Source organism: Vicugna pacos, chromosome 10 (genome assembly GCF_048564905.1).
Source record: "Vicugna pacos chromosome 10, VicPac4, whole genome shotgun sequence".
Classification (NCBI taxonomy): domain Eukaryota; kingdom Metazoa; phylum Chordata; class Mammalia; order Artiodactyla; family Camelidae; genus Vicugna; species Vicugna pacos.
The window spans coordinates 51,162,680-51,190,259 of NC_132996.1; the positions used below are offsets into that span (position 1 = coordinate 51,162,680).

Consider the following 27,580-nt stretch of genomic DNA (forward strand, 5'->3'; position numbering starts at 1 on the left):
CTCGGCATCTGTGACAAGAGACCACAGCTCTTTCACCGTGTGGAAGCCAGACAGGCAAGGGCTTCCAACACGTTCAAACACATGCCCCTCCTTTTGAATACAACCCTTTCAAAAGCACAGTGAGGGCACTTGCCACCATCCGCCAGCCTCTGCCGAGAAGGCAGGCTTGGGAGGACCCTAGGGCTTAGCTGTCCTGCTCCATTTATTCCACAGACACCGGCTGGGCAGCAGGGCAGGGACGGGTCCTGTGTTTAGACTCTCTGAACAGGTATACCTGCTTAGATTCAACTGAGTATAATCACACAGCACCGGCCTTCCCCATCCCCCACAGTCTAAGGCAACATGGTGACCCTTGCACTTTTGGACACAGTTTCCAGAAACTTCCAGGAGAAGGTAGAGGCATGGGACTCCTGTGTAAGGGGGAGATTCCTGACTGGCTAGTGGCTTTGAGCCGAGCTGTAGAAGGCAATGCACTCCAGCCCAGCCAGAGAAAGAAGCTCCCAGCACCTGCTTTCTGCACCCACAGCCAAACTGCAGCCCCAGGGAAGACTGGTACTTGCTTCTGAGCTGCAAAGCCACATTGCTATGATGTGCTGAAGGCCTACTATGTGCCAAGGAAGCATGAGGCCATTCTGCAAATGTTACCCTCTAATACAGCCACCCTGCAAGGGAGGTGTAACTATGAGTTTGCATTTTACAAATGTGGAAACTGAGGCTTGGAGAGATTTGGACACATGTCCAAGGTCACATAGCTAGCCAATGGTGATCTGCCTAGCTCTAAACAGAAAAGATTCTGGGGTCTTTCCTGAAACCAAATTGCCACACACTGGATGCTGTGAGCCGCTGGCCAGCGGAGAAATGGAAGGCAGGCACAAGGGGGGAAAGGCTTGCCCCAGCGCCCAGCCCAGACTCCAGCTTCTGCATCCACCACCTCATTAGCCCTGAAGGCAGCAGGCAAGGGGATGCCGGGCTGGGCCCCAAGGTGCCGGGGGTTATACTCCACCCCCGAAGAGCTTTCTTCCCCCAGATCTCAAATATTAAAGCAGCAAAGGAGGCAGCTGTCAGAGGCAGCCAGTCTTGTGGGAGGAGGGAAATCTGGAGAGCTGGTTGGCAGGCAAGTAGGAGCATGCCAGAAAGCAGCCCGGCTTGACTCCAGACATCTCCTGAGCTCCTATTCCTGCCCGCGTCCTCAGTGTCTGGAAGGTCCACAGCTCGGCCTCAGAAGCCATCTTCTTTTTTAAAATTTTTTTGAGGGGAGGGGGTTAGGTTTCTTGTTTATAAATTTTTATTTATTTATTAATGGAGGTACTGGGGATTGAACCCAGGACCTCCTGCACGCTAAGCACGTGCTCTACCGCTGAACTATACCTGCCTAGCCGCGCCGCCCCCTCCCCCTCCCCCCCTCATGGACCCCTCCCCTCTCCCCCTTCTTTAAGAAAGTAAACTTCATTCCCTTTTGAGTTGGGACTTCCCAGCACCAAGGCACTCTCTGGGATCTTGGCAATACCACAGACAAAGGGGACTGTGGCTGCCGCATTGCAAAAACCCTCCTAACACTCCTAATGAAGGAGGCCCCTGGGCCTGGTAGTTCCCAGTCTTCTCCTCCTCTGTGGGGACAGGTGGGCACAACAACAGGACAGGAAGTCATACACAACAGGCCGCCCCTGGGCACTTGTCAATGGCTGGGGCAGGATCCTGTTCTGTCTCCATCCCCTGTTATCTGGCACTGCCACTTCCTTTGTCTGCCCCCCCAGTCCCTGGCTCACTCCTTCTCGGATGCTGGACATATGCCCGCCTTCGGCTGGCCACCCAGAGCCAGAGAACTCAATCTGCTGGGGAAGAGGCCCCGAGGAGTTGAGAGCGAGCTGCTCAAGTCACACCGGGCAGAAGGTGCTGACTGGGAGACCGGCTCCCAGGGTCTTGCCCTTTCTCCTGGGAGGCAGGAATGAGGTATCATGCCAGACATTGAATTCACTGCATTCTTACCATTGGACCTCCCTGCCTGAACTCAGATCTGCCTCCTTCTAGCTGTGAACCTGGCTGCCCCTCTCACCCTCCCAAGACCCCAGTGTGCTCATCTGTAAATGGGAGTGGAATCGGCTTCCTCTGAGAGCTTGTGAGGGTCTGTTAGAGAGTGGGGTGTTTCAAGTGCTTGATAAACTGTAAAGGTTTGTCCAGATGCTTCCAGCCCATGTAAAAATAAATCAGATCATATCCCTCCCATGCTTTACACTGGACAATGGCAGCCCATTACATGGAGGCACGGCGGTCAAACCAGCAAGCGAGCGGCCCAGGACATGAGTACTCCACTTTGGAGTGGGTGACTCGCCGCTTGGTCTTTGAACCAGTGAGTGGGTGAAATCCAGTCTTCAGAGTTCTTGGAGATCCTCAGGTGGTAGGATGAGATAAATCCAAAGTTTGTACAACATCTCTGTTTGACATGGTTCTCACTGAATTAGTCCTTTGTGACATCTGGTCGACCTCATCTTCTGTCACTTGCTTGGGCCCCTGGCTACTGTCAGGGGTGGGTGAAGAAGGAATTACAGTCAGGGACTGAAAGAGGTACATTTGAGAGGGAAAGAAAACACTCATTTTGAGTAGATGTGATTTTTAAATTCAGCAGTGTTTTTGGTTATTTATGCACTGAACACAGGTTAGTTATTCTAGTCCTTTCACAGGTTTATGAAAACAGTAATTATACTAATAGCAGCTACCATGTGTGAAGACCTTACTCTGGGCTAAGTCATTTCAGCGTATTACCTCATTTGATCCCCTCAAAAATCGTTGGAAGTAGATCAAGCCATTCTCCACGAAAAGCTGGGGAAACTGAGTCCTGAGACATTAACTTGCCCATAGTCCCACAGCCAGAAAATGGCAGAGCAGAGACCCTGCAGATGGTCTGACTACACGAGTCTAGCCTTTAGGGTCTGCAGCTTATTTCATTAACTGGACAAAATATTTAACTGCCTACTCTGTGCCAGGAAATGTTCTATGTGTTGGGGTCACAGTGGGAACAGGGCCAGCCCATGGTGCTTACCTTCTAGAGGGGTGAGGAGGGCAGAAAAGGAAGCAAACAAATCCACAGACAAGGGAACTTCACACAGAGGAGGTGCTCGAAAGAAAAAGCAGGTGAGATGCTGGAGAGTGACTGGGGGTGGGAGGTGTGGCTCCCTGTGTGCACTGTGGACCACAGGCAAGTCACTTGCAGGTCACTTACAAGTCACTTCAGAGGTCACTGGGTGCACCAGCCTGGGGAATACATGGAAACTAGTACTTAATTCACCCAATAGCTGTTTTTGTTTCTTTCAGTTCCATTTTGGGTAAACAGATGGAAATTTAATGCACAAAAGTGGAGAGTGGAAAGAGAAAAGAGCTTAACATTGCACATCTTCTTGAAATGGTATTTAAGGGAACCACAAGTCAGTAGCATCAAGCCACCACTGCCATCATCTCTATTATTTGATAAGAAAACACTTTCGCAAGCTGAGCAAAAGATTAACGAGCCCACTTCTTCAGACTGAGCACGCAGCCTACCCGAGGGTGCTCATCTGAGGGGGAACGTTCCCCTCCTGCCTCTGGGCTGGAACAAAGAGGGGCCTCTCCTCGCTATGCACTTCACTTGTGTCGGGGGCACTGCCCCAGAACTTGGGGGGCCCCCAGGCAGTAGGCACTGCTTGGATCTTGTCTCTACACAGGAGGAAACCAGGGCTGGGGAGGTAAGGAGCCTTGCTCAGACCACACAGCTGGAGAGGAGGGGCTGGTTTTGCCCCTCTGCACAGGCACCTCTGAGGACACAGGTCTCCACAGGAAAACCCCTCAAGCCCCACCTCGAAGCATTAGCTACTTAAACAACAATCAGTGATGACTTTAAACAAAAACAAAGACTTAATTCTGTGTTTTGAAAATGTAGATCCATATCTTTACCTTTCCTATAAGTTGTACCAAAACATCTACTTACATTCCCTTCAAATAAAGTAATTTGGTAACCCACTCTCCAAAAAAACGTAGATCCATTTCTGACATGAAACATGCACTTGGAAGCAACAAAATCCTTCTGTGACTTTTGCTGCCCACATCACCCCACTCGTCCCAATGTTGGGTAGCTGTCCTTTAAGACCCAGTTAAAATCCCAGGCTGTGCTGACGCCACCCCTCAGCGACTCCAGGCTTCTCAAAGGTCCTCTGGGATATGATGATGAAGAGGAAGAAGAACATGGGAAGGAGGAGGGGGAGGAGGACAGTGGTGATGACAGTGATGATGACTGTCACACACCGTGGACCAGGCACTCACGCTTTACGTATATTCACTCAATCCCCGCAACACCACTATGAGGCTGGCACTATTAGGCCCGGGCTGAAAAGAAACTGAGGCCCAGAGGCTAAATGACCCGGGCCACCCAGCTCGTAGCCAGCAGAGCTGGGATGGAATCCAGGCCAGCAGCAGGGCCTGGGGGCCAATGTAACGGTACCATCCCACCAAGCTTCCTCTCACACCGTCTGGTGGTTTGTGCTCAGTTTTCCCCCTTTCTGTCTTGTTGTTGCCTCTCTCATTAGGCAGGAGACCCAGTCTCATAAGCCACTCTTCACAATTCTCACATTCTCTTTATAATTCTCCCCTCCCCGCTGATGGACAGAGAAGTACAGCGAGAAATACGAGTTAATAAGCAAAGCATGTAAGGTGGTATCTGTCACTTAATATGTGCTCTGTAATGCCAGCTAGAATTAGCAGGAGTGTTTGTAAGTAGGGTAATATTGGAAGCTGTCTTATTAATTATTATTATTGGTAGCGACAGTGGTTATGGTAGTGACGTCAGTAGTAATAGTAATTGTATTAGTAGTCGTATTACTAACTCAGATGCCACTTGAGAGCCATGTTTTAAGAGACATCATCCTATGTCAAGGGAAGGAGACTAGTCTCAGTGTCAGACACGTCATCTAAGCACGTTTCTGACCATTACAGTAACGAGGAGTGGGTGGCGGTCACCATTTACAAGTACTTTTATGTGCCAGGCGCTGAGCTGAGTGCTTCGCTGGACGCTCTCATTTAACCTGAGTAACCATCTTATTATCTTCACCATTTTGCTGATGAGGAAACTGAGGCCTAGAAAGATGGGCTGACCAGTCACGCTGCTAGAAGGTAGCAGAGATGATCCCTCCAGGATGACCCGAGGCCGTGGTACGAACTTCAGGTGGAGCGGGGTGCGGTGGGGGGGACCGTAAGGTTAGCACCTTTGCTAACTCCAGGTTTTCTGAGTTCTGTTCACACACTTGCAGAAGCCCTCGTGGCCAGCGTGACACGGATCAGGGCAGCCAAGTGCTGAGCTGGACACACAGCCCCTTCCACCAGGATCTCACCTGGACAAGAGCTTCGATCTCGGAGCAGGCCCGAGCCTGAGTGAAAACGGCTGCACAGGAACTGGGGATTAAGACTAGTGTCAAACCAGCACTCACTCCAGGCCTCAGGGTGCAGGACCACGCGCCAGACAGCATGGAGGGGATCTTACTAGGTGCACCTCTCTTCACGGCATCAAGGAAGCAGTGTGGGCAGGGCTCCCTGGAACTCCCTCACTCTCAGAGTGGCCCAGGCCCTGCGAGGGGATGGGTAGGGAGAGGGCCAATAAAAACCAGCCAGTCACAGAGACCACCGAGCTGGACAGCCAGGGCAGGACCGTCTAGGCCACAAGCTCAGCCCTCCCCTTGTTCTGGCCCACGAGGTCCCAGCTCCCTCCGGCATCCCTGCGGATTGTGTCTCTGCGTTCTCACACTGCTCCTTTCTCTCCCCACAAGTCCCACATTCCATCCTGCCACCTGGTCTCAGCCAGCTGCTAACCATCATGGCAGCGAACACTGAGCACTGACTGTGTCCCAGTACCATTCTAAAAGCGCTATGTTAACGTATTGAGCACTCGTACCCCTACGGGTGGCCAGGAAGTCTAAATGTTAGTTGTCCGCAGAACCTGGGCTCTGGACAGACTGAGTGACAGATTGAAGGTTTTAAAATCAGAGAGTGATAAGTTAGATCTCAAATGCGCGTCTTGGAATAGCAGGCTCCCCCTCAGACCGGGCTCTGCTGGCTAAGCACAAGACAGAAGATATTTCTAGGCTCCGTCCAGGATCAGACACCCCTCCTGGCCTAACGTTCTGCACACCAGCAGGCCCCAAGTCCACGGAGTGTGTGGCCCTCCACGAAGGGGCACCGTGCAGGGCTGAGGAAAGGGAAGCAAGAAGCCAGGGCTTGAAGCTTAAGCAAATGGACTGGTTTGTGGACAAGGGGCCCCTCTTCGTTCCCAATATTCCCAGATATTCCTCAAGGGTCTGGCTTCTCTGCTGCTGCTGAGCTTGGGAACACTGCCTGGTGAGCCTGAGCCCCTCCTCGCCCGAGGTTCTGAAGCAGAAAATCAGATCACGCCCTGTCCACCTCGGCCCCTTTGCATCTCCAGCTGTATCTGCCTCCCTCCGTGTGCTCTGCTTCATGATGCTGTCTTCCAGCAGCTTGCTGGCAAGCTGCCGGACCTCCCTCTGCTCTTGCATGTCTGCACAGCCTTTCTTCCCACCTCCAGCAACTCCTCATTCCCAGGACGACGATGTCCTCTGCCCAGGATGCTCTTCCAGCTACCCATCCCTCTGCCTCCAGGCACGACTGGCAAGCCAGATGCCTGACCATTCTCCTCCAGACTTTTTGCAGGAAGGAGGCTCCCCCCATCTCCCTGGGTAACGCTGGTCTCTCACAGCAAGTCCTTTCACTTTCTAAGTTGGGTCCCGGGTGATGACATGCCCCGCAGGGCAGCAGCTGTGACTAATCCTGTGTCTCAGACCCTGCCTTGTGCCTCACTGGTGCCAGTGATGCAAGCTGCCAGCAAGAAAGGGATCTGGGGAGGGTGCAGGGCGGTTCCAGCTGCGAGGCTCTCCCAGGGTGGCAAGGAGGCATCCTGGGAGAGGAGAGGCAGGTGGGGCTGGAATGGCCCCGGACGGGGTGGCCCCAAGGGCCAGGATCCACCCAGACTGTCTTAGAACTTTAGGACTGGGTCTTAGCTGCCGGGTGGGAAAGCTGTAGGCTGGCACGATGAAGGGCGACGGCTTCCAGGTCAGGGAGACCTGAGTCGAATCCCTGCCCAGAAACTCAACAACTAGGTGTGCTCCCGCTCCCCCTGCCCCCGGCCTCATGCCATCATCTGTAAAATGTAGGCGATGCTAGCACCCACCTTGCTGATTCGTTGTGGGGCACAAAAGAAACAGAAGGAGGTAGAACTGCCCTTTAAAAGGAAGAGATGGCTCCTTTTACAAGTATCTTACTTTGTCCTCCCTGAGGGGGTCACTCAGCCCCATTTCACAGATGAGGAGCCCGAGGCCTGGAGGGGCCAGTGTGAGATGCTGATCTGAGACCAGGTCTCTGCTCTGAAGCCTGTGCTCTTTTCCCTGGGGCGGCCCGGCTCTCTGTGGCAGCAGACAGAAGAACGTCAGAGGGTCTTCTTGTACCTTGCACAGTGCCCCCATGCCACCTGGAGCTCCCGTCTACAACCCCCTCCTTCCTCCCAAACCCAGAGCAGGAGGCTCTGGGGAGAAAGGTCCTTGTGGAGAGATGCTGAGGGCCTGGTAACCAGTGCGAAGGCAGCGCGTGACTTAGCAGGGACCCCAGGATGAGCTTCACACAGAGGGAGCAACGCATGGCCTGCCTGCCCTTTGTCAGCACGTTTGTGGTCACACACAGCCTCCAACCAGAAGGAAGAAAGGTACTTTCTTCAAAGCAGAAACCTATGAGCGCAGACTGGGTGGCCCTGCCATCAGTGGTGCCATGGGCCAAACCCAAGCCACCAAACTAAGTTCCTCCACCCATGTGTGTGAGGCCATGGAAGAGGTTCCTTAGTCCCAACGGACCCAGAAATCCCCAAACCATCAAACCCCCAAGCGGAAGGCCTCCGGGCCACCCACCATCACACCTGAAACCAGAGGCTCTGTCCAATTCTGCCTGGGGGACCTGACTCCCATGCTCCTGACGTGGGACAGAGGGAGCAACTTCGAGGGAATGAAGTAGCGGAGGAGAGGGAAAGCGACAGACAGACGTCCTCAGACTCACAAAAGCAAACCTGTGTCACTCTGGAGCCCTAGCCAACTTCAGCTCCTCTGTGTCCAGGAGAGAAGGTCTTCCCCAGAGCTCTGGAGGGTATCAGAGAGGCAGTGCCTGTGGGGACACGCAGCCCAGCTGCAGTGAAAGACCAGCGGGCTCTCCAAGGCCCCCAGGGTGAGTGAGTCCAAGCTCAGCAGGACCCACTTAGCCGCCAGGAACTTGGCCACCAGCAGGCTGTCCGCTGGCCTGGTTATATTAGGTGTCCTCCTTTCAGTACTCGAATCTGAAATTTGGGGATTCTGTTTTCCTAGTGGTGGTTCCAATTTCCCATGTGTCTAATACTCATTTAAAATGATTCATGGAAAGATGCCTTTGCAACCAATTTCTTGGTGCCGCCAAGTGGTGCCAAGACAGTGTGGTTTTTAAATAACGAGGTATCTAAACACATCCCGTGTGTTATGTTACCATTCAAGCTCAGCTATCAGGATCACATACAGACAAGCAGCTCGGGGCTTACAGAAACCCTGATGCTGTTTCAGAGCATCAGGGGCTGGGAATCCTCCCGGGGGGAAAGCCAGAGGGTAGCCACAAAGACATCCAAGGGATTCCAGGCACAGCACTCGCAGGAGAGCCCCTCCCTGCTCAGCGCCACCACCAGCAGCCACGTCACAGCTGGAGGGCTACGCCAGCCCAGGGCAGTGGGTCCAGGGAAGGCTCCTCGTCCTCCTCTCCCAGCCACCTTTGCCTGGGTGACCCGGCCTTAGACCCAGTCTAGCACCTTTGGGGACCTCACCAAACAACAAGCAAGCTTCCCCTCCCCTCCCCCCTCCCTCCAGATGTTTACCTTGCCCCTTCTCCCCCTCAGCTGGCTCTGGTAACCACAAAAGTTTCTCCCCAGAGCAGAAACAGCTGGGGCACAGGGCCTGTGCTCTGGCTCCCCATCCCTTCAGGAAATCTGAGGCCTGCACCTGCTGCCCTGTTGCTCTGTGTCAGGCCCAGGGTGACCTGCCTCTGCCCTCATTCACTGTCCAGCTCCCAGAGAAATAAGACAACAGTGATCTAATAATGACACCACTAGCAGCAGTCGTAGTGTTTACTGGGATCTAGTACATGTGTGCACTGGGCCACCACTGCTTCATTGCCCTCATAACGACAGATGGGATGGTATAATGGTTATGAGCAGAGCCAGTGCAGCCTTGGTAAGCAACTGACTCTCTGTGCCTCCACTTACCCATCTGTAAAATGGAGCTGCACCTATTTCCTGTAAGTGGGCACCCACATGTAAAGTGCTCAGCACAGTGCCTGGCACATGGCAAATGATCAATAAACTCTTACCGATCATCACTGAATCAGCACGTCACACAGCTGCTTTGTTACTGCCCTGTGTTAACAGCCAAGGAAGTTGAGGCCCAGGGAGGTCTGAAACCTTGCAGATTTCTCAAGGTTCATGAATTCCAGAGCTGCTGTTTGTGCCCAGGCCACCTGACCCCTGAGCCACTACATCCCCTGCTCCCAGTGTTTGTCATGTGTCCACAGGATTGCCAGGGTTTTCCTCACGGCTGTTTTAAATGAGCTAGTGTGGGAATCTACCTTTGTACCTTTGTCTTTCGTGACTGTGGAGGCCCTGAAGAGGGGGGCCTGGCTGTGGAGCGGGTATGAGGACCACAAAATTGCTGAGACTCAGTGCATATCAAAGACACTGGGCAGCTGGAGATGGGGTGGGGATAGCAGTGGCACTCTCTGGATCAAGGTCTCAGATCACCTTCCTCCACCATGGGGCACAGACCCCTGGGCTCCGCCCCTCTCCTAGGCCCCGCCCCTCTCCTAGGCCCTGCTATGAGGTGTAATGTTCGTTGACAGGACTTCCTAAACTGAAGGCAAGTCCTTCCCACCCCCTGGACCTTTAATTACACCACTCTTGATTGAGCCCATGGACTGCCCCTGCCTTGGGTGGCCATACGGTAGCCTCCAGTTGAGGCTCACATCAGCATACATATTGGACAAAATGTAAAAAAGCATCTTTCCTGGACAGAAAACTTTTAAAAGGTGACGACCCTCTGAGTAGACCATTTAGAACGGGTATCCTATCCTCAAGCTGACATGGCCTCATGTATGTCCCCTACTCATGCCCCTCACTGGGTCCCCTTGTGCAGTGTACAACCTGCACATCTGTTCTTAGCAGCCCTTTGCCCAGCTGGGAAAGGGCTGAGACCCTGTGGAGAGCACTAGACTAGGGGCCAGCAGGCCTGAGATCCTGGAGCTATTCATCCACTAACCTGCTAGAGATCAAATAATCTGCCAGAGCCATGATGTTCTCATCTGTAAAATGAGTGGACAGGGCAAAATATGCCTGAGATCCCTAACAAAAATGCTAACAGTGACACTGTTGTCATCAAAAGAGGTGACAGCTACCACTGATGGAGGGCCAGTTACCACCCACTGTCCTTAGCGCTTTTTCTGAGGGCACTAGCTCACTCAAGTCTTACAACCACCTTTCTAAGCAGGTATGAATACCTCATTTTATAAAAGAGGCAACTGAATCTCAGAGAGCCCAGCTAGTGAGTGCTAGAGCTGGCAGCCCCGAGACAGAGGCCAAAGCCCACCTTCTGAGCTTCAGTGACCTCACACCATTCAGCCCAGGGTGAAAAAATCCCGCTGCACTCCAAGACCAGGCCTTCATACATCTGAATTCCAGTCCACGCCCAGGTCAGGCCGCCTCCTCACAGGCACACAGGCCAGGGCGAGGGCTCTTTTTCCACCTTGTCAGTCACTCAGTCAGTTGACACACACTAGGTAGCATGGCCCACCAGGTGACCAGCCCAAGGCAGATCCCTACCGTTCATTGTTCAGGGCCATCCTGGGGGGGTCCAGGTTGGGGTTCTCCATGGATTCCATCTGGGGACACCGCAGGAAGTAGTAGAGCGTGTGGAGGGCGTCAGGGGACCAGGTGATGGGCTGGGGCGGCTGGCGGGCCTGGCGGGCGGGGCTGGAGCCAGGACACAGTGGGTGGCGCCCCTGCATGTGGTGCATGGCGCGGGAGACCAGGTCACCTGGCAGGAAGGGCAGAAAGGAGGGAGAGAAAAAAGAAAACAAAGTCTGAGTTCCAGGCCCACATTAGGATGCTTGCCAGCTAAAGAGAAGCAGCTCCCTAAGCAGAGTGGTAATTACTGTTTACCCAGAGGCAACAGGTGGAGGTGGAAGCTGTCACCTAGACGCACAATAGCAATTCAGATTCCCTTTCACTTCAAGTCTGGCCTTTACAACTGAATGAAACACTTGGCAGGGCCCGCCCCTCCAGAACTTATGTTAATAAGGTTTCTTTTTCAACATCCCCACTCTCTCCACCACCCCGGGCCTTCCCCCAGCTCCCAGACCATGGGAGTCTCCAGGCCTCTTCTCCCAGCCTCCGCCAGCAGCACCAGGCCGCACGGTGATTCTCCCCCGTGCTTTCTGGGGCAAAGCCCATGTTCTGCAGAAAAGGTACCTCCCTCTGCATGGCCTCAAGTAAGAACCACCCCCTCCACCACCCGCTATGCTTACTGGGTGCCGAGTGTTCTGTTTTCTAAAGTAGGATTTCATTTGATCCTTACAATGCTGGGCCCAGGTATTATCCCCATTTTACAGATGAAGAAATTGAGGCTTATTCGGTACACAAACGTTCACTGCCTCCATGCATTTCCCTGGTCACAGGTATGCCATGGCACCCAGAGGTTTAGTAAATGGTAGAGTCTAGATTTGAATCCAGACTGATATGATTCCAACGTCCATGAAGTGAACTGTGATCTAGGCCATGGGGTCCTCAGGTCCCCATATCCTGTGCTGTTTCTGACCAAGTCAAGACTTTTCAATAGCCCACCAGCCCGGGACAGGAAACATCCCATCATTGTGCGAGGCCACAATGCTGAGAAAGGATGGGTGAAATGGCCCCAGGCACCTGCGGGCCCCTCGTTCTAGGAAAAGTGGCGCCTTCCGTTCTTCTCAGGCCTGAAAAGTCAGGGGGGCGTCCCTGGTGGGTCAGCTCCCTTTCTCTGTGGCGATTCCTAACAGATAGCCCCTTTCAGAGAAAGCCTCTGGACAAGGCTGACCCTAAGGTGGGAGAAATGAGCAGGTTTTAATATGACAAGTGACCTGTCATTCAGCATTCACTTATTCCATCAACCTGCCTTACACAGCATCTGAGTCTCATACTCTGTGCCACTGCGTCCCCAGCCCTGCACGGCTTCTACTGTGCAGCAGGAACTCAGCAAATATGTGGAGAATGAAAAGGTAGCCTTATGAGACACAAATGAACTTATTTACAAAACAGGAACAGACTCACAGACATAGAAAATAAACATGGTTACCGGGGGGGGGGGACAGAATGGGAAGGGATTAATTGGGAGTTTGAGATATGCAGATACCAACCACTATATATAAAATAGATACACAACAAGTTTCTTCTGCATAGCACAGGGAACTATATTCAATATCTCTAGTGACCGATAATGAAAAAGAACATGAAAACAAATATATATGCATGTATATGTATGACTGAAACATGCTGTGTACCAGAAATTGACACATCACAAACTGACTATATTTCAATAAAAAAAAGGAGCCTTATGCTTTCATTCTAATTTTTTTTTTTTTGGTGTGGGAGATAATTAAGTTTATTTATTAGTTCTTTTTTTAATGGAGGTACTGGGGATTGAACCCAGGACCTCATGCATGCTAAGCATATGCTCTACCACTTGAGCTATACCCTTCCCCTTGCATTCATTTCATTTTAAAATACAACTTCCAGCGGTGCCTGACTTGAGCTTACTGGCTGCCAAGTTCTGCCATCATAGCCACAGTGATGACATCTAGCTTTCAAGCAGGGACGGCGACAGCCCTGGAACTGGAGATCTCCACTGGGAAAGAGCCCTCCATGCCCCCACTCCTGGGTCTCACTCCTGTCTACACAGCGGCCTCTGCTCATCCCGCAGTTGTAGCTCAGCTGCCTGGGGGCCTCCTGACAAACCCCAGGGCCAGGAGGGCCGTGGGCAGCGAGGTCCTGTCACCTGGCTCCCAGGCAGGTCTGGAGCAGGACCCAGGCATCTGTATTTTGTAAAAGTTCCCTCAGTGAGTCTTATGTCCAGTCAGGCTTGAGAATCACCACTTCCAGGCCCCGCTGGAAGTTGTATTTTAAAATGAAATGAATGCAAGGGGAAGGGTATAGCTCAAGTGGTAGAGCATATGCTTAGCATGCATGAGGTCCTGGGTTCAATCCCCAGTACCTCCATTAAAAATGGATAAGAGCACAGATTCCAGAGTCAGAGCTGCCTGGCTTCAAATGAGGGCTCTGCTACTTCCAACCCGTGTGCCTCACGGAAGTTATCAAAGCCTTGGTTTCCTATTCTGTAAAATGGAAATAATCATTTCCAACCTAAAAATTCTGAGGATTCAAATAATAAACATAAAACACTAAACATCCTGCTTGCCCCAGAGTAAGTACTTGGTAAAAGTTAAATATAACACCATTGTTACTACCATCCTATTGTTTTCAGTCCTCTATCCTACAGGCCACCGGTGGTGCTCTTCCTTCCAGGACCTCTGCCTGCAGTCAAGCACTGCCCCGAATTTCCCAGGACAGGCGGAGTCCAGCCCTGAAATGCCAGATCCCAGCCCTGGCCTCAGGCTCCTGGGTGGTAGAAACTGGCACCAACCCTCAGGCCAAGCCGCCTCCCAAAACTGAGTTGACTGCAGTAAATTGAAACCTGGCTCCCGTTTCTCCAGATCTAAATGTCATAACTATTGGCGTGACCTTGGGACCACAAGGAGGAGAATTCAAAGAGTCCCCGATAGCATCAAAGAAACCTTGCTGAAATATCATTTCCAAAGCGCAACAAGGTAGAGTCATTAGCATTAATTACGCCTAAGATTGTTTCCTTGTTGTTGGTGGAGAACCCTTAGCAGCACATTTCCAGCCAGAATGCAGGCAAGAAACTCAAGGAAGGAAAAGAAGTGCCTCTGAAGGCTTCCCTAAAAGGGAAGCCAGGAACAAAGAAGATTCAGGAAACCATGAAGGCAGCAGAATGGTGACTGGAGGTGGAGTTCCTGGATGCTTCTCTCTAAGCCCAGCTGCGGGCTGTCAGTCTCTTTAAATGACCAGAAGGACAACTCCCATCAGGCATCTAAAATCTACCCGGTTACAGCCAAAGACAGCCGCTTGCCCTGGATGTCCTCCCAGAGTGGATTCCCTGCTGCCACCTTCTATTTTCTAGGCTTCATGATGGACATGAAAAGATAGACAAAATCTCTAGTCTTTACAACCATCCCACAGGGGAGCCATTTCCATTTTATAGACGAGGACACAGGCTCACGGAAATTAAATGATCTGTCCAGTTGCACAAGCAATAGGTGAGCCAGCCAGGACTTGAACTCAGGTCCCTGTGTCCCAAACACATGCTGTCAGCCATTGACCATTGTGACACTACTACTTGACGTGTGGTCTGCGAACTGCTGGTTACTGGTTCACAAGTTCATTTCAGAATTGACAGTGAGCCTGAAAAATCTTCCCGAGCCTGTTGAATCTAGTAACTTCTTAAAAAATTGGCTTGCATCTTACCTGTGCTTTATTTCATGTTTCTAGACATTCCTTTTTATTATATTTTATAAAAGTTTCAGTTTGCAACAGGGTTGGGGGATACCATCCCTGACCCATCACACAACAAGTTTGGGAAGCTGTGGCCCTAATGGGGCCGTGCTCTTCGTTTGGTCCAGCTGGGCACTCAGAGCTTCTTCCGAAATGCTCTTGTACGTGAGAATCAATGGATCTGACGTTCAATGAGACCTCAATCTGAAGCCCAGAAACACCCACAAGGCATGGAAAAGCAAGCCCTCCCTGCTTGTTAATCACAAGAGCCTGGATCAGATGTGCTACAGGTTTCCTCTGGGGTCTGTCCAAGCCCCAGTAGGAGCCATCGAATAAAACCAGGAGGGGAGAGCCTGGAATTCAGCACAGTCTCCAAAATAAGGCCTATATCATCTGGCTCCCTTTAAAGAGAAGTGTCTTATTTACTTCTTATTCCCTCTCACTTACACTCCCATGGGTAGAGAGGGACAGAGGAAGTGCCCGAGCTCCCTGTGCAGCTGGACCTAATCCAAGAATGAAACTTCTTAACCTACCTGGCAGGCTGGTCTTGGCGAGGTGCAGGGAGTGAGTGCACGTTAAACTCGAGGTAAACTTCTAAGTATGAGGAGCTCAGCGCCAAGTATCACTAGCCTCATTAAGTTCTTTAGTCTCGGAGAAAAAAATTGCAATATCTGCCTCCACCTTCGTCTCCTCCCTCCTTCACAATAGTTAGCAAAATCTCTGGTTTCAGAGCGAGGGAGCTCAAGCAACTTGGCACATGACATCGCCTGTTGGGTTGTCTGTGAAGGATGCTATGGGGAGGCGTCTTCCCTTTGGCCTGAGGAGTGCCTGGGCCAGGATGAGGACCATTTCTAGGTGGGTTTTAGGAGGCAAAAACTGAACAGTAGAGAGAACTCATTTCCTTCACACACACACAGCTCAGGTACTGTTCTCATCACTAGCAATACAGCACAGCAGGGGACACAACAGAGAAAGTCTCAGTTCTCATGAAGCTGATGTTCTAACCATATGAGTGAGATGACCATCTATTCACAAGTAAATACATGACAAATGTCAAGTGTCGATTAGTGCTTTGAATAAACCAAAGCCATAACAGGAGACAGAGGAACGAGGGTAGAATCCTTCTCTGCGGGGTGTCTAGCAAGTGTCATTTGGGCAGAGACTTGAAGAATGGACTAACATGTTTGGGCATCTGGAGGAAAAGGTCACCAGCAGAGGAACGGCTAGTGCAAAGGCCCTGGGGTGGGAGGATCTTGGCTAGGAGGGCTACGGTGGCTGAAGCACTATCAACAAGAGAAGAGTAGTAGGCAATGAACCAGATCGTATATTGGATCTTGGGTTTCACTGAGTGTTGGGAAGCCAAGGGGGTAATGGAGTGGATACTGAGCAGATGAGTGACATAATCCAATTTGGGTTTTAAATATCCCCGTTTGGGCTGAGTTGGTAGCAGTGGAGGTGGGGAAAGGGGCAAGCAAAAACTTGGGATAATTTTAGAAGGTAGAACCGATAGGACTTGGTCCCTGGGCTGAACGGCAAGGACAGAATGATGTCAAGCCCTTCTCCTGAGGGAAGTTTCAAAAGCTCCCCTTGTGTCTGACTGTGGACTGTAACCGGCACAGAGGCCTCTATGATAAAAGACAAAGGATCAGGTTCCAACCTTGACCTCAGCTGCCCTTAGATGCTGGAGGCCGGGCTGCTAGCCATGTCTAGGAAGCTCATAGCCCAAGCAGCTAAGAGGTTTGCTAAAGCCAGACACAGCAGAAGTCAAGCCTCCACTCTGATCCTTATTAGCAGCCAGACTTGGGGAAATGACTTTTCTTCTCTAAGCTTCAGTTCTGTCATCAGGACAAACCTCACTGAGTTGTCCTGCAGAGTAAATGAGGTCATGTGATTAAGGTGCTTCACAGGGTGCCGTGAACACTTAATGTTCAAAATGCAAAACAAAACCAAGGTGCTCTCCAGTGTACTGAGGACTAAGTGTGCCCCTCCCCTCTAAGGCAGGAGAATTCACCAAACAGCCCCAAGACAGCCTGCTGTCCAGAAGGCATTCAGGAGTGGCGATCAAGCCGTACACCCAAGAGTCTCTGAGGGGCAGGGGACTCAGGTGGCCATGCTGCAAGGCCCCCCAGAGACAGAGGGCCCCAAGTCCTGCTTTCTCTTCAGCCCTACTCCCAATCCGACCTTGAACCAGGCACTTTGACTTCCTGTCCTGGGAAGGGGAGGAGGACTCGGGGGAGGAAGGGAGGAAGCTGTGTCCTGCAGAAACAGAAAGATTTGCCATTCACTGTTCAGGGGCCAGAAAACTCAAAGAAATCACAAGCGGAAAAGGCTGCAGCAGAGTGAAACTCCATCTGTTTCCACACCATGTGCTACGACCCTTGGCCTGTGTCCCTGCCCGCCACTGGGTGGTCTCATGACACCACGAGGGGGAACTAAGGAGGAAGAGTGAGCAGTTTGATTTCTCAAATAACTGGGCTGATGAGAGGGAGAGACTGGGAGATGCAGGTACCTCTCGCCTCCTAACACTCTCTTTTGAAGCAGCTGTCAAACAGTAATGACTTAGACCCAGGGGTGTCTTGCTGCGTTCCAGAGAGCCCTGAGGTTCTGGGAGATGACCAGGGCACTGCAGGGTTGAGGGTCACTGACCACACCCTCCTTCGGCCAGAAAAGCACCACTTTTTTCTATGTTGAGGTTTCAGGAGGTGCTTTCTTTCAAATACTGGCTGTAAATCCAGAGCCTCTGGGGCCAGGCAGGTAAAATAAATGAATGAGATGGGCCAGCTATAGATACTGAGGCACGTGACAATGTAGGGAGTGCGTGGTGTCCCCTGAGCCGCTGCTCAGCTCCCCTGATCCCCGTCCTGCAGGAATGGGGTGCAGCAGTGCCAGAGCATCTGATTTCTCTAGAGAAACCAGAGATCTGGATTTGGACATGATGAAGTGCACTTGCTGGCCAAACCATACATGCCTGTGGGCCACCCATTTGCAACCTCTGGCCCTGAAGGCTGGCTGGATCTTTCAGAGAAGGCATGAAGCATGGGTGTCCCACTTACTCAGCTCCGAGATGCTCCCCACGCACGTGGCCAGGAGGGACTGCTCCAGGGTCCGGAGCTCCAGCTGCGCGTAGGCGTCGGCGCACTCATCATGGCCCAGGGACCCGCCGTTGTAGGGACTGAAGTACGCAGGGAGGGAGAGGACACCTGTGAGGAAACAAGGTGGATAGGTCAGCCGAGGAGGCAGCAAAGGTCTGAAGGCCACAGCCCTGCTCCCCATCTGGTCGAGTGGGGTCGGTAGGCAAGTCTCAAGGTTCCACTCAGGACAGCTGATTTCTAACTGTGGACGGTGCTACAGGAGCCAGAATGAGGCATGGCCCACCTATAGATGTGGCTTTAACCAAGTGGAGACCATCCTTTCTTGGAGCAGCACGAGAAGCTGGCCTCCGGAGGCTATGGGCCATGTAAGAACGCATTCACCTCTCCCTTCCTCACTCACTGACTATGTACTGGGCCTCTCACTCAGCCCATGCATTTTGCCTTCTGGATTCCGGGATGACAAAGAGACCTGGCTTTGTCTTTGTGGAGCTCAGGGGATGGGATGTCAGAGGCAAACGTCCATCCTGCCCACCTAAAGAGCAGTACCTCCCTCTGAGTCCTGTCACTTCCTCATGCTCTCCTCTTTCCTTCTTTGAGCCAAGAACGGGATGAGGAGGAGCCACAGAGAAAGAGATGCTGCCTTCTCCACTCCAGGAAGGAGCCGCAGCCCAGCTACTGGCCAAGGCCAATTAGTGTTTTTCATTAGCACTTCAACAACAGAGGAGCAGAGCTGTCAGAATCAATCCCAGAGGGTGACAGCCTGTAAATTTCTCCAACTCACTGTGTGGCTTCTTAGAAAGCACCAGAAAAGCAAAATCAGACTGACTTACAATGATATGTTGGTTCTTAAGAGCATGTTGCCAAGAGATTCCCAGTTTTTGGTAACTGCTGGTTCTTTGATCAAGGCATCTCTGTCCAACCCTCCTGAACTTTTTTTTTTTTTAAAGAAAAACACCCACAGGAATTTCATCAGTCATGGAGAAAATCTCCTAAAATTCCTTGAGATAACGGGAGAGCCCCTGGGATGTGGCCAAATCGGGGTTAGCATTCCCCATCCTGAACACAGAAACGTCACGAGATGACAACAGTCCCAGGACCCGCAGCAGAGAGGGTAAGACAGAGCCGGGAGCTGGAACCTGCGGGTTCCTGATTCTGGCTTTGTCACAGTAAGCAGTATGATCTTGAGCAAGTTGCTCCACTTCTCTGTGCCTCAGACTCCTCCTGTGTTAACTAGAGATAATGAAGTTACCCGGCTCACGATGTGGCCGCCAGGAGTCACCGAGCTGCTGGATGTGAACGCGTGGGCCGGTGCACGGCTCAGGGTACGTGCTCTTCGGATGCTAATGCTATTACTTTTACTCTGTGCTGGGAGTGCAGGCTCTACTTACACTGTCTCATTTGTTCTCTCAACAACATAGGCATTGCTGTCTCCATGTTAGATACCGGGGAACTAACGTTTAGAGCGTTTGAATTACTTGCTCTACTAGTGGCCAAGCCGGCATTCAAATCCAGGTCTGACTGGCTCTAGAATGTACACACTTCACCCCTCTGTGAGCCCAGGTCCAATGAACACATCACCAAGCTCACCTACGGCCATTCCGGTTTGGTGGCTCGTGCAAGTGACAATGCTGCTACAGTGTTGCCACCGCTCATCTCACCCATGCAAGCCCCGTGCTGGGCCTGGTGTGACTCTTACGGGGCATGCGGCCGGCTTTCTCTGTCCAGATCCTGGCAGCGTTCTCTGACAGCTCTGCAGGTGCAGCTGCCGGTCAGCCCTGCCCTCCGAGCCTGCCCTTCCCCAACCCACCCTCCCTGCCCTGCCATGTGGCTGAGACCTGCCCTCCCTTGAATCTCCCTTTGACCCTCCAGGATGGCAGTGGCCCCTCCCATCACATCTGGGCGCTGACTCCCAAAGCAGGGCATCAAAGCACTTCCTCAAAGCTTTGTTTCCAGTGGGAGGAGGAGGAGGGCATGACTGGATTCCCCCTGCCCCCAGCCCTGTTTCCCAAAGTGGAACCTCTCCTTGACAGCTGAGGACCCAGCACATTAGGAAGAGCTGGCTCTGAGCATTAAAATGAGTAAAACAAAAGACAACCCTCCACCCGCACCCCTACCCCCACAGTTAGGCGGGTTCCTCGGCACCTACAGGTCCCAGCACAGGCCTCGCTCTTCCTCTTCTCCCCATCATTAATCCCCAGAAACAACACTGGGGCATGTGGATCAGATTTACAGTGCTTAGGGCAAGGGAATAGGAAATTCGGCTGATTTGTCAAAGGATTCCCAGAGAGAAATATTATGTCAATGGATCTAGTAACAAGAGCTGGCAGCTCCATTAATAATAGTTCCCATTTTCCCAGTCATCACCCACCCAAAGCGGCTTTCACTTAATACTGTGGCAAAAGTAATTATGAGCCTATTATTAATAATAGTAATTGATAGCATCACAGCTTTTGCATAGTACTTTTTGCTTTTAAGAGACTTCTAACACCGAGTACTTAATTTTCTCTCTCAGCAAGGGAGGCAGGGCAGTCATTACTGATAATAGCCACGCTGACTTTCACAGAGGGCTCACTATGTGCCAGGCCTGTGATAACTTCATGTGCGTGGTCACATTCAATTCTCAAGACTCCATGAGGTACTATCTGCACCCATCTTTTAGATGAGAACATCGATGCCCTCCACCCCCACCAAGTTAAGTGACTTGCCCAAGATTATTGAGGATCAAAAGATGAACTGGGAGAAAAATAAAACAAAACAAAACAGAAAACTGAACTGAGGCTAGAATTTCAATCTCTTGAGTCTCAAGCTGTTGAAATCACGTCCTAACTTTGGCCACCTTGTCCTTTAGCTAAAGAGCATGAGGGTATTTGCGAGAAGAGGGCTTCAGTTCTGTTTGGGCCTGGGGTTTGATAGGAGGAAATATAAAGAAAGACCCAGAAATATGACTTTCATTTTAATGTGTCTCCAGGCACCGCCTGTCAGGGATTCCTGGAGGCCTCTTGTGAAACTCTGCAGACAGAAGGCTGTCTTTCTCATTCCCTCTGATCTTTCCAGAATGCAGTTCCACAACTTGTTTTCTGAATCTGCTTCTTAAGAAAGACTTTTTTAATGTCAATCCGAAATTCTTCTCTCTCCCACATAAGCCCGTTCCTCAGTAGTTCTCATTGGAGACCAAAAATATTTGCCTTAAATTCTCTCAACACTTCAACGGCTCCTTGGCCCTGAACACAAATTCCCAGCTTTACGAGATGGGCCCAGGGCAAAAGTATTCTGGAAAGAGGGATTTCCAAAAACACAAAAGACACCTCTCTTCTCACCCCACTTCCTTTACTAAAATCCATAAGAAAAACTGTTTTATTTCACTATTCAGAAAGAAAAGAATGCATGCTGGAATAAAATTTTAATCCCTTCATTAGTTAATCAAGACACCTCAAATCAACCCTCACTGAACTCTGTAAAAGTTGCAGGGAAAACCCACAGGCATCAGTCGGTTGCTGTGAAATGAACAACTGAGTGTGAGCAGGGCCGGGGGAGCAGTAGGCACGATGCCTCTCTTTTCTACAAAACCAGCATCTCTGTTGAAACAATGTTCCACTCCAGTGTGCCTGGACAGTATGTGAGTCTCTACATTTCTCAGTCTATACACAGCACCATAATCTTCCATCACTCAATTTTTCTCAACCTGGTTGCCCAACCTGTGAATCTTGGAACTCATTATCTCATTCCCTAAAGCCGCCTCCTCCATGTCCCTTCTCTGAGCACCGCATCCACCCAGTTGCCCAAGGACAGATCTGTGAGTCATACTTATCAACTCTCTCCTCCTCCCCCATGTGTCCAATCACCCACTAAGCCCTGCTGCTCTTACCACCTTAGTATCTCAGAAATCTGTCACTGCCAGTTCAAGCTAGCGTCTTCCCTCACCGGACACTGCAGCAGCCCCTCGCCTGTCTCCTCCCCTAGTTCTACCTGGTCCCCGCCATCCCTAGCTCTGGTCATGCACTCTTATTTACTCTGGCTTGGGACACTTCAATGACTCCCCACCGCCGTCACCAAGAGGTTCATATACCTTTCCACAGATAAGAATAGATCGTATTCTTTCTTTCTCTGAAATTCAGGAATGAAAATAATTCCGCCAGTAAATGGGGAAATTCCCAGCACCTCTCGAGAAATCAGCAGAGTTAAGAAGCCTACGCACACCTGATCCAGGTTTCTACAATCTGTTTTGCGTGTTTGGTCGCTGGGCTCTGCTCCAGCCCTGGGCTTCTTCCCAGGTGATTCACCACCAGTGCCCAGAGAGGGCGCCATTGAGTCGGATGGGAAACCCAGTGCCCAGAAGCCTGGGAACCCTGCCTGCTTGCTGGTGGCTGCCAACCAGGAATTCAACCTGGGTTTCAGCTTGCGGGGGTGCAGCTCCTCCAAACAAGCAAGCAACGAGCCAGCAGCCGGTGGACTGCACACTGGGTTACTAGCAAACCAAACTTGCAGTGCTAAGGTTTTTCCGAAGCAGGGCTTGGCCCAAAGGCCAAAATTGAGGGGATTTCATTCTCTTCTCTGTAAAACACAGGGGTCAACTGGTTGGCCTCTCAAGTCTGATCCAGCATTGGGATCCTGCGCCCTAACTGGCCCTCAAGCACCAAAGTGTACCCTTCAAACCCTTTCCCCCACTTTCATTCCACTATTTTAACTTCTGAATTGTCAACAGTGGAAACAAACAGGCCCTGTTAATACTATTTCCTGGTTTCATTTCCCCCCAGTTATAATAACACCCCCCCCATAATTGTAAATGTGAAGTTGTCCCTTTTGTGTGAAAACTAGATAGATTTACAGTTCAGCTTTTCTGATCATTCATCAAAAGGCCATCAAGACTGTAACATAACCATCCCCTCCCCCCACCTCAGCAACCCATTCCCAGTGCCCTCCCCAGGCTTGCAGGTGTTCTTTTCCCGGCACGGTGGCTGCGGTGGGCCCTGTGCCAGCCCACGTGTCTAGCATCCTCTCCACGTCCCCCTCCCCGACACTCCGCACCAGACTCACTAGCCGCCCACCCGGCTCAGGGAAGCTCATTTGTGAAGACGGCACAGGCCACCGCCGGTCTCCTGTTTCTTTAAAATGAAACCTGGGATGCAGAAGATTACTCTTTTACTGCCCTTGAGGGGGAAACTTGGCACAGCATCTTCTGCCAGTTTTCATAGGCGCTGGAAGCTTGGGTGGGGTTCAATCCATAAGCTTCTGAAAATAAAAATTATACTGCCCCACTGAACAGTTTCCAAATAGCCCACATAATCCAACCCTTTTTATTTTTAAAGAAGTGTTTCCATTCTCTGATCTGGAGTTTTATATATAGTACGTTTAATACCCAGTTGTTGTGCATTAGTCATACAGAGACAATGTGCTGAAGAGTTAAAGTATGAATATTTTTCAGAGAGCCCCAAATGGAGTATAAGGACAGTTGATCCTTAAAACAAAACAAAACACCCGCTTCACTGAATGGTATGTCTCTTGACATTTTAAGTCCAAAGAGGCTGGGGGATGGGTGCTGAAGCAAGGGGAAGATGAAGGAAATGAGAAAAATGTAGAAGTGGAATGAAAGTTGCTTTGACTCGATGAACTGTCAATCATCTAGGTAAAAATGATTCATTAAGAGTAACTGAAAGCTCATGCAGTTCTCTGCCAGAACCCATCTAAAGATGAGACCACTAGACTGTGAGGCCTGTGGTCCAGTGAGGAGCTGGGAGACAGGAAGAGAGAAGAGTGGGGGTCTAAACTGAGTTTGGGAAGCAGGTTTGAACCATGGGTTAATAATGAACGGGGATGGAAAAAAAAAAGTGGGGGGAGAGTATAGCTCAAGGGCAGGGTGCGTGCTTAGCATGCATGAGGTCCTGGGTTCAATCCACAGTACCTCTGTTAAAAAATAAATAAACCTAAATACCCTCCCTGCCAAAAAAAAAAAAAGGATTAACAAAAAATAAAAGGTGGCATAAAATTAAAAAAAAACAAAACTAATGAACAGAGACAGGCTATTATATATGGAGCAGGGCTCTGTGCCAGGTGTGGGCTGAAGCAGCATCTGAGCCCATGTGAAGAGCCTAGCAGTGGTCTCACTACTATTAGTCAGAACCATTACTGGCACCATTTATCAGTGAGGGACACTGAGGTTCACACAGGCCAGGTCACTCGGCAAAGGACACAAAGCTAGAAATCGGCAGAGCGGGGATTCAGACCCAGCCTGTCCCACGCTGGAGTCCACACCACCTCTCACCCGGGCTGTCCCCATTCAAGCCCAGGGACGGAACGCTTCCTCCACACTCACCAATCCAGTTAGCACTGCCCCTTCCCCTTCTTCTTCAAGGTCAGGAAATTAAAAGCAAACACGATCATGCTCTGGTTAACACCTCACTCTGAGTAAGTCAGCAGAACACCACCGGCTGAAGGTGGTCTTCCGGTTAAAGGAGGCCCGGGGGCCGGGAGCTTACCATCAAACAGTGAAATAATAATGCACGTTTATGACTGCCCCGGGAGCCAGGGGCCAGAGAACCCAGGGCGAGATCAGAGGCCGCTGAAGTACAGCATGCTCATTGCCAGCACCCCCAATTCCCTTTAAAAGATGGTTAAAAAAAAAAAAGATGGCAAAAAGCAAACCTCACAGTGAAGATTGGGCTGGAATTCATCTCTCTTTGGAATCCCTGATCTGCTGGTGGTGGACCTGCTTGGGGAGCTGGCCCAGGGCTGCCTCTTCTCCCTCCAGCTGGCAGCCATGCCTCTGACCTCAGGACTGGCTCACCCAGTTCTCAGGGGGCTCCAAGCAGGGTGAGAATTTAGAGGGGGAGGGAGGGGTCACCATAAAACAAAAGCCCAACAAAGCAGTGGGGGTGACCCTGGAGTCTCCACTAGGGATGCTGGCTCACTGGCATTTTGGTGATTTGTTTAATTAAGGAACATATCAGCTCTGTCACAGACCCAGAGGATGAGGAAAAGAACAGACTAGGAGAGATCATGGATTGCTGCTTAATTTTTCTGAAGCAAAAAACCCTAACAAAATGCAGCCTGTTCATTGCCACCCCCCCAGCCCTTCTTAAGAGAATAAAATAAAGCCAGAGTAACCAAGCAGATCAATTTCAGGAAATTAAACCTAAAGGTGAACTCTGGGAAACCCAGCAACAGTCACAACACCGGGCAGTGCGGGGCAGAGAACTCACACGTGGCCCACTGAGCTTTTTCCTGAGGAAAAAGATCTCCGTGGTGTTTAGAAGACTTTTTAAGAGATTCTGGGTGGCCTCTCTCCAAAGTATCGATGTAACACATTAAAACTTGAGTGACCCAGGAAGTGTGAGTCTTGGAACCGCCGTCTCTTAAAAAAAGAAAAATCCACCACATGACCATGGTCTATTGTCAAATGCCGTCCTTGACCTGTGGTGGCCGAGCACGCCAGTTCCTGTGGGCCAAGGGCAACATCAAGGCACTTTTGTATAAAGGCCACACATTCCGAACACAAACACACACAGTCATCATCCTAAAATATCAATCAGCCTTCCCCCCAACCCATGCACACAACCACCAAGGTGATAGTGGTTCTTTCTACGCTGGGGCCATAAAAATGTCTTGAACTACTGTTTTCTAAACTTTTTACAGTGAATATGATTTATTGCCATCGTAAAAAGTGATTGTTATAAGAGACCTGGGTGGGTGGGGGGTGGGATCCAGGGAGGAGATGTACTTAGAGAGAGAAGAGGGTGAGAGAATGTTTCTTCTGAACATAGGAGTGTCCATCATTTCAAATATGGCAGAAAATTAGTTATCTGAAATGAAATTTTTATGTAAGAAAACAAGTGAATTTTTTAAAAAAAATACTATGATCTAGTTACTATGAAGAGCCCAGAATGGAGGTCATCTAACATAAAAGAGGGTTATTTCTGCATGGGAGAACTTTAGATGATTTTTGTTTCCATTATTCTTCATATGTTTTTTCCAACTGATTACATAATGAACATACATATCCTAATAAAAATAAAATCACTATTATAACTGCTGTGAGTTCACGGAGGCAAAAAAAAAAAACCCCAATTTAAATAAAAGGGAAATTACCTGGTTGTTTTATACAAATATTACTTCTTAAAAAAGAAAAGAGGAAGAAATTTAGGCAGAAACTATTCTATATTCCTAACCAGGAGGTAAGATTTTTGTCTGCATGTCTCATTCCAAGAATCGGCCCCTCTGAGAGCCACCCCCTTCACCTGGCCTGGTGGTGGTGACTCAGGGGCCACCTCACCCTGGGGACTTCCTGTGACATCCTGTGACACTGGGCCTAGCCTTGTATCCACTGCGCTGAGCCTGTGTGATCGTGACATAGCCTCACGGTGGCCTGGAACCCAGTACTCACAGCCAGTACAGCCTGCGATGTGCTAGGACTGAGGACGGGGAGAGCTGGGGCAAATGCTCACACCACATGGCCAAGTGCAAAAAGAGAGGCTCGCCACTGCCAATGCTGGGGTGGGGTACAGGCAGGTCAGGGAGGGAAGAGGAGGCAAAGCTTGTGCTGGGAGCAGTTCCTGAGCTAATCCCTGTGAGAGCAGTGCTGCCGGCAGGAGGAGGGGAGTGGGAGAAGTCTCCAAGTGTCAGCCCTGAGCAAGGAGCCGGATAAATGAGCCCAAGCACCTATAACACACACATCACTCCTTGGGGGTTTAAAAAAAAAAAGGCAAATATCACAAGGTCCAGGGAAGATGGCCAAGATATTTATTAATAGAACACGAGTGTATTAGTCAGAAATGTACTGTGCTAGAGTCCTTCTAACAAATCTAACCTGCTTCAGCTGGCTTTGGTTCCCATTCCAAATGGTTCTGGCTATTAGACCCTCCAGATGACTTAATGGCATGAGTCAGAGGGAAGAAGGTTCAAAACCCAGCTCTGAATCTTATTAGCTGCGTGACCTTGAACTAATTACTTAACCTCTCTGAGCCTCAATTTGCTCATTAGTATAATAGGCCTAACAATAGGTCCTAATTCACAGGATTATTTGAAAATTAAAAGAAGTTAAATAAGTAAGCATTCAGCAAAATGCCTGACACATAGTAAGCATGTAAGAAATGGGAATATTCTTATAAATGACCTCACTGATTCCCAGGGCCAATTGCTTTGGGATAAAGCCATCAGATACCATGTAAAAGTACTTATCACTCTTAAGAGGAAAGGATGGACCCAAGCCCAATCAATCCCAATATTTTCCTAAAGGTCTATGCTGATAAAGAACCATGCTTTCTATTTACAACAGCCAAGATATGGAAGCAACCTAAATGTCTATGACAGATGATTGGATGAAGATGTATATCTATCTATCTATCTATCTATCTATCTATCTATCTATCTATCTATCTACAAGATGTATTGTGTTTGTGTGTGTGCGTGCACGCGCAGTGGAATACTACTCAGCCATAAAGAAAATAAAATAATGCCATTTGCAGCAACATGCGTGGACCTAAAGATTGTTATACTAAGTGAAGTAAGACAGAAAGAGAAATAAAAATACCATATGATATCACTTATAAATGGAATCTAAAAAAACGAGACAAATGAACTTATTTACAAACCAGAAACAGACTCACAGACTCAGAAAACAAAATTGTGGTTACCGGGGGGAAAGGAGGGGTGGAGGGACACACTGGGAGTTTGGAACTTGCAGACACTAATTACTATATATAGAATACATAATATATATAACTTAACAGCAAGATCCTACTGTATAGCACAGGGAACTATATTGAATACCTTGTAATAAAAACCTATCATGAAAAAGAATATGAAAAGGAATACA

General features: G+C 50.1%; 1 protein-coding gene across 1 annotated transcript in view; it reads right to left on the reverse strand.

Moving 5' to 3' along the window:
* ABTB2 (ankyrin repeat and BTB domain containing 2) overlaps positions 1-27,580 on the reverse strand; it is a 170,131-nt gene that overhangs the window by 28,022 nt on the left and 114,529 nt on the right. Inside the window, exons 2-3 of the mRNA XM_006198319.4 lie at positions 17,734-17,880; positions 10,901-11,114 (exon numbers count right to left, since the gene is read on the reverse strand). Coding sequence (XP_006198381.1) covers positions 10,901-11,114; positions 17,734-17,880 — 361 coding nt within the window. The remainder of the gene's footprint in view (positions 1-10,900; positions 11,115-17,733; positions 17,881-27,580) is intronic.